The sequence below is a fragment of the Columba livia genome, chromosome 3 (assembly GCF_036013475.1).
Source record: "Columba livia isolate bColLiv1 breed racing homer chromosome 3, bColLiv1.pat.W.v2, whole genome shotgun sequence".
NCBI lineage: Eukaryota > Metazoa > Chordata > Aves > Columbiformes > Columbidae > Columba > Columba livia.
This window is the reverse complement of record NC_088604.1, coordinates 30,777,892-30,788,106: the sequence shown is the minus strand read 5'-3', so window position 1 is coordinate 30,788,106 and position 10,215 is coordinate 30,777,892. Positions and strand designations below refer to the sequence as shown.

Below are 10,215 nucleotides of genomic sequence, written 5' to 3'. Positions count from 1 at the left end.
GCAGGCTGCAGCATATTCAATTCCATACAGCAGGAACTAAAATAGTTTTGGAATTTTTTTTCCTAGAATTATGGCATATGAAGACTTGAGATATCTTCCTCTTCTCCCCACCCTGCCCCTGAGCTGTGCTGTAAATGAGGAGAGATTTTGAGGATCTGCTTTGGGTTCTAAGCACAGAGAGGGAGATTTAGTCTTTCTATTCCTAATTGTTTAACTGTATTTTCAATATTTATCACGTGCTGTTCTTGATTTATAATACGTAATACACTCTTTTTTTTTGTCTAAAATCTTCAGAATTTTTTATCTTCAAAGTCTTTCTTCTTGTGTTACAACAATACCATACACAAGATTTAATGATTCTGAATCACCATTTTCTTTGGGTGTTGTGCATTGAACTCGACTTATTTTCCACTATTTTTCTGCAACAAGACAAAACTTCTTATAAAACAGAACAATTGTAGTAGTATTCTGACAAGTCCGATTCCTATGGTACATTGTCACAAAAGAATACCTAAAAAAAACCCAGAATGTCCGTACAAACCTACTAATATGCAGGAGTTAGAACAACGTACTATTTAAACTTCAAATACATATTCAGTATGTGTGTTTTTAAAGAAAACTATAAATATGCAAATTTCAGATAAACAAATACAGAATAAAATGCACTAAGAAACTGATATGTAGACAAAGGTTTATTTACACCATACAACATTTTAAATATTTTATACACAGCTGCAGCAGAGAAAGCTACTCTGAGCTTTCCAGAGAAAACTGCAATAATAAAGATGTGAAATATATTATTCATATAAAAGTGAGATTATTACTTTATTGCATTTAAAGCAATGAAGAATGTAGCTCAACAGACATTCATTTAATGACAAAAACTTTGCTTTTATATTATAAAGTAAAAAGTGTAGTAATGGCCAAACAGACTGTTATAAACTTTAAAAACTGCATAAATATATACATTGTGCTTCATGGTGAAGTTTTTTGAAAACTAAACCAAATGAAGCTGTTACAACATGAATCGTTGCTTGAGGTTTATCTATAAAGATTACCTTACAAATCCATTCCACGGGTACTTACAACACACGATGGTAAGAATTGTACACCTGGTTCTCCACTAGCCGCTCTAGTGGGAATATACTGTACGAAAAAAGCCACTGACATTTGGCACAGGAAGAGCCTGACATAAAGTAGTCACAATGTTCAGACAGGAGTGTCAGGGTTCCCAAAGTCTCTTTATTGTCAGTGCAACAAATTATTTTTTGTTTTTGTTTTGTTCAGTTTGTTTTCATTTTTGTTAAACTTCTGTTTGAAAATCACCTTCTTGCACATCTAAAGGCAAGTTCAGACACTTCTCCCATTCTGCTGGTCTGAGTTCTAAAGCATCTTTTGCCTCTGTGTCTAATACATTTATCGTTGTATAGTGTTGGTAGTCGCCTGGGGTTTTGAAACTGTCCCATGGAGCCTTGCTTGGAGCAGAGTTCTCCTGAAGATCAAAAAAAAGAAGAATCAAAATCAAGGATGAAATAGTGTGTTTGCCTTTCATAAGGCTGACTGCTAACGTGCTCTCATGAGACACAGAAGGCAGAGATGGGAAATGGCTTTGCAGGGAGCCAGGCTGGCGGGTGTTCAGCACCGCTGTAACTCCCTCTATGAACAATCACCACTGTGGCAGGCTCCTCACCTGAGCTGCCAGCTAAGCCCCTTCTTGCACAAAAACCAATGTATGTGAGGAATGGCAGAGTGATCCAGTACCAATAGCCATCTTTTTAATAGAGGTTGTGTAAAAAAGTGGGAAAAGAGAAAAAGAGGTAATTGAGAAGAGCTTGCTGTCTGAAATATGGAGTGGTTTGAAACAGAGATTGCCAGCTGGATTTTAAATTCAGGCAGGTGCTTGACAGAACCATGGAAACCTAGTCATTGAAAATGCTGTGAGAGCCACCTTGCTTTACAGGCTGAGGAGTTCAAGCATATTAGGAATAACAGGCTGAAAGCTGGTTATTTTCTATTGAATTTTGTTGTTGTTGTTGTTGAATGCTAAATTTTATAGGGTGAAAGACATTATGGACTAAGACCAATTTATGATTTCTGCTCTAACATTTTAGGTGGGACATCATTGCCAAAATTTGACATTTTTGCACCATTTTAGATGCCTTTAGATTTTCCGCCTGATCTCAAGCTACCTCTCATGAGAGGTTCTGATCTCCTTTTACCTCTGTGTAATCATTGCCTGTACTGTGCTGTAGAGCTGAGGCTGTCTAAAATAGCCTGAGATGCCTATATTTAGGTGCCTGGATCACTCGCTGACTCTCTTACAGATAGAGCATTCCTCTGGGCAGCTTTTATTAGCAGACCTTTCAAAAACATAGCGCCGATGTGAAACAGATTAAACATAACTCTTCCACTGAGATTCCCTTTGAGATTTTGAATTAATCCAAGCTTTACATGGACAGCAAATCTCAAACAGGGAGGTGAATGCAAACTTCACATGTCAGCAAATCTCAGAAGGAGGAGTGAGAGAGAACTGGGTGCAAAATAACACATATCACAGCTAAAAGTTCATCAAAGAATCAGGGCCAAATTTCTGCCGGATTAAGGTGATGTAAGTGACGTAAATCCATTGGCCTCACATCTGCTTAATATCTCTTCTTCATGTCTGAAAGCAGCTCTTCTGAAAAAGTTATAGAATACAATAATTCTAGCTCAGTTCCATTTAGTATACAATTTTCACATTATAAGATTACATATGAAATTATTACTAATCATAATATTACTGCTAACAAATACGTCACACTAATTTAACTGTTTTAATTAGGCAGAATCAATTATTTCCTTGCTCCCATTATCAGATGTAGTCAGGGTGTTACACATGTGTGTATGAGTGTACATGTATAAATCTGAATTATGATGATAGCAGAGTCAGCTCAGGATGATTTAATTTTCAGTTTTCCCACAGTAAATATTTATAAACCCATTATGGAAAAGACACAGCATTACAGAACCTGTGTGATTTCTGGACCGTCTCATGTATAGGTGAATCAAACTGGACTTGTTTGTAGTAACTAATTTAATATCTGCTTGCCTAGATAGAGGAAAAGCCCTATTGGCCACATTACACTAGTGAGCTGCTTTCTCTATATAAAGTCCTTTAGACTTGGTAGGCATATACAGATTTGAAATGTGTTCCCTACAGCTCAATTCCTTGTCCTCTATGATGTCAAGTGAGTTAGTTATGGTCTACTTGTAAAACCCAATGAGCCTTGACATAGGTTAGATTAATGAAAATACCTTTTGTTATAATTTTGGGGGCTATCTAAAGGTGTTTCACAGTGAGGTCACCTCAGGAAGTATAGTGAGTTCAAAGGACACTTGTTTCATTGTTGTTGTTAAGGATCCATCATATTTTAAATATCTAAGAAGGAAAACTTACCATGCTGCCTGATTTTGGTACATCCCGAAATCTGTCCAGCGTCTGAAATTTCTGATTTAACTCTTGAAACAATTCCATGTGCCTCTTTCTTGTATGCATGACCTTCTGCAAAATGGAACATAATTGCTTATATTTATAATAGAATCTTGGCTTTTTTTTTTTTTTTAATTTTATTTTATTTTTTTTAAGAGAAGTATTATTTTCCCCAACATAATAAAGTAATTTGAATTTGGCAGGGCCATCTTTTCCCTGTAGACTCAACCAATGGGAGTGAATTGCACTGAGCTTTCTCTCTGCTCTGTTCAATGTTTTTCCTGTGTACAAGGGACTGTTTTCACCCCACATTATTGAGTTAAGGGACACTGATTTTGTGCTAGTCTAGAAGTATTTTGAAAGTAATGGCAGTTTCTCAGAAAGACTCGTGCCCATTAGGAAGATTATTTTAGAACTTCTGTTTTCAGCATGGATGTTAATATTTTAATTTCTGTAGGAATGTAGCAACTATTTGTAATAGTCCCTATCCGAGTAATTTTTATGAGAACACTGAACTCAGAAGTTTTGGCACAAAATGGAAAAGCTCCAACCTTTGTGTCTTTAATTTAGACATCTTCTTGTCATTCAGATAATCACAAAACGCAGTTGAAATGGAATTCATCTTAAGAGAAGTAGGCACAGTTCTTCAATGCTACTTGTTTTCTTATGTCATGGACTGGACAATTGGAAACCACCCTCCGTCTAGCCCATGTACAGGGCACTCTTCCACAAAAACTAATTATACAGATCTCCTGTGCAAGAGGTGGGACCCCAAGCAGCCCCCACAGTTGGAGGAGACCCTTGACCATGCACCTGCCTTGGCAGCTACACGGACAGTGAAGCCTTTTTTCAAGGCCAGAGTGTCAAGCCTACCCTTTGCATTGTTTCCAAACAAGTTCACGCTCAGGTAGGGACTCAGACAGGGCTCTGGAGCAAAGCTGAAGGCTACTCACTGTTCAACCAGTCTCACGGTTCTGTGGTCTGGGTGGAGAGGGGACAGGAGGGGCTGAGGATGCTTCACCTCAGTCCAACAGCAGATGGGCTCAGCTTGGCCTTTCTTAAGCTTTTGTAACTGCTTGAACTTGAATTAAAGCTAGGGCAGCAGCCAATAGTGTTGATAGAAAAGGAGCAGGATACCATCCTCCATGCATGTCCACTGATTGTCAAGCCTGATTTTCACCGGCGTTGTGTGTGACAAACCCTGAGAACTTACGTACCCAGTACCTGAGTGTGACCCTTGCCAGCAAGTACCGTTCTGCTATGTCTGGGTTAGTACCTTTTAAAACGGAGTGGCAGTAGCCAACCCCCAAATAATGCTTTACCAAACACATTTTTAACTGTTATCTTTCACTTGCATTCTGTATTTATAAATTTTATGAAATATGGCTGCTGTCTTGATCATGTATTTCTACTGCTATGTTCTAATAACCGTATCATCCTTAATAAAGCTACACTGTAAGCTGAGAACTTGTTTCGCTTCTGAGAACAGGAAATTTGCAACATTATTCACAAAAGAGACATAAGCTACAGCAAGCAATTAAAGACCTATTAGAACTTAACCTGAATTGTGGGGTGAATAAGGGAAACAGTTTTGCAGGTTTTGGTGAGGAACTCCTTGCAGAATTATGATTTAACTAGTATTAGCTGATCCGAATTTATGAGGGAAGTTTCACTTAAGTCACTTCCTAGGGATTCTTTGAAGCTATTGTTGTTACGGTAGACAGGGATATCTAGCAAATTTTATATACATAGGATTAAAAAAGAAACGTTCCACCTCAAAGACTATTATTGGCTGAAATAAGCAGACATGCTGAAGGGAATAAAACAGATTTGGTGGGTTAAAATACCACCTCTAAAAGCAGGAAATAGCATATGACTGTGAAACAAGTATCTCCAGCTGGAAACTTTTTAATAGAAGGCTAGGATTATAGAGAATGTTACTTTCTGATATTTTTTTCTGAATCGTGTACCCAAGAATTTGTTAAATAGCAAATATGAATAATGCAAATGTCTTACTCAGTTCATTACATTATTCCTGAGGAGAAGTAGGTGGGAGGAAAAATTAAACACTTGCAGTGGGAAGTCTGCCAGAAAAAAGGCTTTAAATTTTATCCTTAATAGCGGAATGACTGGTATGCACATGTACCCATGGATCTTTTGGCCGCTTTGTGTTTTCCTGGCTTCCATTCCATAATACCTACCCACTGAGACCTGACCCTCCCCACTGCTTATAAAGAATGATCTGAACTAAAGGTGAAGTAACTTAAATTTCCAAATTTAACTCTTCTTTTACAGACTTCTTTTAAATTCTTTGTTAGGAAGTACCATCTTATCTCCTTTCTAGAAAATGTGCTCTGTTGGGTAACTCTCTTTTATAAGAAAATAACCCACAAAGTATTTGTGGGGGTTTAATCTGTTTTCTCTATTAAATGGGCAATGTGGAAAACACAGCTTTATCAGTCTTAGAAATCCATTAGCTTTAGCAATACAGAGCTGGAGATCTTGACCAGTATATACTAGGATGATTCTAGTAGCATCGAGACCTGAACAGGATGGAAAAGGAGCTTCTCGTGTTCCCCTTCAAAAACATGCCTTCTCTAGGCGCAACTGGGGATGTGCCCATTAAGGCCGCATCCCCTCGAGAAGTGCCTGAGTTGGCCCTCAGGCTACAGACACGTCTTCTTCTGGTCTTTCCTGCAGCCTCTGCAATTCTTGTACTCCATGACCTGAAGTGGGTGAGACTGAACTGACACCCCTTCCACATTTCTACCCCCACTCACAAGTAACATCAATGGTCTGTTTTGAAAAGACTGAGCCTTAGTCTGATGAGCATCTATTACTACTACTATCTACTGTTCAAGGGCGGATGGCTACCATCAAGATGGGGAGGACTTCAAACCTAACTCTGTACCCAGCTACCTTTTTTATTTATGACAGGGTTTTAGCTAAACTCTACCTCAAGCATAAATATTCTTACAAAGATTTGAAGATTTGTAGTCAATCTTTTGAAGGACAGTAATAATATTGAGTTTGCCTTTGAGATATTCTATATTGTCACAGGTAAAAATGCTCTCTTTCAAATATTGTATGAAATAGCTAAGTGAAAAGAACAGATGGGGAAATGCCTTCCCAGCCCTACAATGGAAACATGCTGTGATTTCAAGATGTTATAGGTATGATCAGTTGCCAGACTTGAGAGTGGTAAAGGATTTTTCCCCGGAGGCACATTTTCTTCACCTTTCTCTTTGAGAGATGTCTTCAGGTCAGTAAGAGGAAGATTTTAAACTTTTCTGTGAATTAGCAGTGTTGTTATAACGAATACCTATTGCCTATCAAATTCTGAAAGAAATAAACTCTAGCAACAAATGCTGAATTAGCATTATTGCTGGTGAGAGTCTACTGCTCTGTGGAAACAAAAGAAGACATTCTGGTATTCACACTTGTTCTGTGTCTCCTTGCTCTTTCTCAAGACCGGAGCTCAAAAAGAGACAGAGATGACTTGAATCATGGGGAACAGGGTGATAAGCACTTTTCTGAATTATTTGGCATAAATGTTATTCCAAGTAGATGCAATGAATGCCTCATAGAAAGGGGAGAGCGGGGTGAATGGCTGGGGAAATCCAGGAGTTAGACCCTTTCATAGACTTTAAAGGTAATTGTGATCTTGAATGTTTAAATGCCTGTGAATAATACTATTTAACTCTCCTGTATATTTTTGTAAGTGTCAGAGCACACCTATTATGAAGTCCTCCTGGGAATTTCCACAGCATCTGTATTTCTGTTCAACATAATTAGAATGAACTTTATTTGATCTGACAGCTAAGTATTAGTGCTGAGCCTTCATGAAAAAGCTACCTGTCCAGCTTTAGGGAAAAGCAGAACATAATGACTGCAGTTGGAGGGCACTTATCTGGGGTCACCCCAACCAGCAGCAGCAAGGATCCAAAGTGAGCAGACCTATTAATTTTGGTCATGTTTTGGATACCAGACTTCATGAATGAGTCTGAACTAATCCTTGGTAATCACAAGAAAAGAGCTGTAAAGCTGTTCCATGTTGACTGTTCATTTTAGCAGACTTCAATGTTCAAATAGATTAGTCAGTGTTTTGCAAAATCTAATAGTGGACAGTATATTATTTAGCAGTAATACTTTCTGCCTACAGACTAAACCCAGTATGTTACAGTCATTCTTTTTGCTACATAACGGGATAATTTAAGAATGTAATGCTGAAATATTTTCAAAGAGAAAACAAGAAACAAGTGGCCCAGTTCTTAAGAGACTCCTCTCTAAGATCTGTGGTAAGGGCTGGCCAGTTTGGATGTCATCTTTTTTCTCTCTCTCTTTCCTTCGACAGGAGACATAAGCTTTCTATAAGACTACCCAGCAGTCACAAGACTTTTATTATTTATAGTCCATTGCAACGGCCTTTAAAACTACACCTGTATTTCTATATATATTGGAGATAACCGGACCAGAGACTATTTTATGGCATTGAGTACAGTCATAGTCTGCCTGTGTTCACATGACATAGCAGCTGGCTTTGAGTTTGAGCTGTGGCTCCAGAAAAAAGTTTGCTTTTCATGTATTTTGTTGTTTTACTTACAAATGTCCATATTAAAGTAAGTGTTGCATTTCAGTCCACCAGCATAGTCTTTTTTTTTTCTTTTCCTTTTTTATTTTTTCTTTTTTTTTTTTTTTAAGAAAGAAAAAAATAGAAACTGTGACTCTACTGTAGTAGGTCAAACATGTCCAAGATCATTCTCTGGCACCATCTAGCATGGAAGGTTCTCCATGTTCTCCACAAATGCTATGAAATTCTCTTAGTCTCCAAAACAAGAACTCTACAACCAAATTGCCTATTATGAATGGTACCTAGGTTGCATTAGTTCCCTGAGGACATTTCAGGAACTGTTTGGAGAGACAAGGGTAACCCAGAATAAAACAGTAAAGATCATTCTAAAAATTCGTTCATATTAAAACTGGCATTTTGGCACCCAGAAATGTTCCATCAAATGTCTTCAGCAAGATAGGTATAGCCTGAGGCTTTTTCTTGTATGGATATAGAGAGACGTGTGAGAGGTTGTGGGTGTAGAGACTGCTGGGAGAGTGTTAAAAGGATCGAGCTTGACACAATGTTATCTGTACTGCGTATTTCACATTTGTTATCCTCAGAAGTGTGGAAGGATGGTTTCTCAGAGAGTGCCAGATGTCACTGGTCACAGACAAAGCAGAGAAGGTGTTAAATATTTAAGTAATATGGCCAATCACTCTAGCTTGACCTCACCTCCAGGCTCTGTTCTATTTTGAAGTCAAGCTGCTTTGAAGTATCAGAAGAGCAGTGCTTTGGCCACAAAACACTATCTCAATCCCTTCATCAGTATGCCTTGCTGAGTGAATGAAGCTAGGTGACTACTTGAACATTTTATGGCTTTTTTATTTTGCTTTACCACAGTCAGCCAGCCATGCTATGTGTAAGAACACAGGAAAGCCCACAGGCTTAATCAGAGGAACCATGAAACAGGGAGGTGAGATGAGGTTAGTCTGAGTCAGTACTTCTAAAACACAGCAGCGACTGGCACAGTATTGTTGCTGCTCTCACTTCTTCAGCAGTGACCCTAATGGCCCCATCCTTACTTTTTTACAAAAAGGTATAATTCCTGCATTTTAATAATACTTCTAAAAATATTAGGCCATGGAGCAACAATGCTGCAGACAAGAAAAAGTTGTTAGCATCTTAAATACACTATGTGAGTCAAAAGAAAGCATGTAATGGGCGGCCTGATTCCTGAGAGCAGAATGTGTACTGTGGTGTTGGTGTTAATTTGGTGTTGGACCATGATCCTCTGAGTGATAGGAAGAATGTTTTAGCATCTGTTTCCACAGAGATTGTTCTCATCATGAACGGCATGATATTCCTACCTCTTTAAAACAGTAAAATTCAGAATTCTCTATATCCCAATAATTATAAAACTTCTATTCATATTGATTTCATTTAATTTTAGAATTGCTTCCACCTCAAAATTTTGCTGTTGATTCATATTTTTCTTCTTCCTTTCGATACATTTATCCTAAAGCATATTTACGATAATATTTTCATTTTATCTTCTTTAAACTTATTGTGTGAATCCTTGCCTGGTGCATCATTGGAGAAATTACATGACTGCTTAAGGTAACTATACTCTCTGGGGGAAAATGACATAGGGGATGAAGGCATGATGTTACATTACCAAGAAACCCCAATCGGACACAGAAGGTCAGCATTTCAGCAAACGCTAGTCACCAAAGCAAACGCTTCTCTCATTGTGAGGCTTCTCTCACCACTGCTATGGATGCATTTGGCTAGTTCTGCCTCTTTCTTCTCTGTGTACCAGAATCTGAAATCTGAATGTACATGTGCTGTGCTTACAGCCAACATAATAATATAAAATGCTTTTGTTTGTATACACAGAGGGTGATTTATAAAGTTATAGTTGATATATACTGATCACTGTATGTTAAAGTTTAGACCAAGATCTGTAGCTTCCTTGCAAATATGATTGTTCAACTTGTCTGGAGACACAGATAATGAATTATGTCACACTATTAACATTCATGGACAGACAATCTGCGCAGAAACCCCAAATCCATAAATTATTAACATCCCCTTGAAAACTAACTGCTGTATTGCTTCTAGTAGAGAGTAGAGGAAAAAAGCCTCAAATAAACAAAGCTCAGCCTTAATCATACTGAAGGGGACAGAACAAAAT

At 38.0% G+C, this 10,215-nt stretch overlaps 1 protein-coding gene across 9 annotated transcripts in view; it reads right to left on the bottom strand.

Moving 5' to 3' along the window:
* Positions 1-679: 679 nt before the first annotated feature.
* The window catches only part of ADGRB3 (adhesion G protein-coupled receptor B3), a 443,632-nt gene continuing 434,096 nt past the window's right edge, over positions 680-10,215 (bottom strand). For all 9 annotated transcript variants that reach the window (XM_065056220.1, XM_065056221.1, XM_065056215.1 and 6 more), the window contains 2 exons: positions 3,437-3,541; positions 680-1,492 (listed from right to left, as the gene is read on the bottom strand). In XM_065056220.1, coding sequence (XP_064912292.1) covers positions 1,304-1,492; positions 3,437-3,541 — 294 coding nt within the window. In that variant the 3' untranslated portion in view covers positions 680-1,303. The remainder of the gene's footprint in view (positions 1,493-3,436; positions 3,542-10,215) is intronic.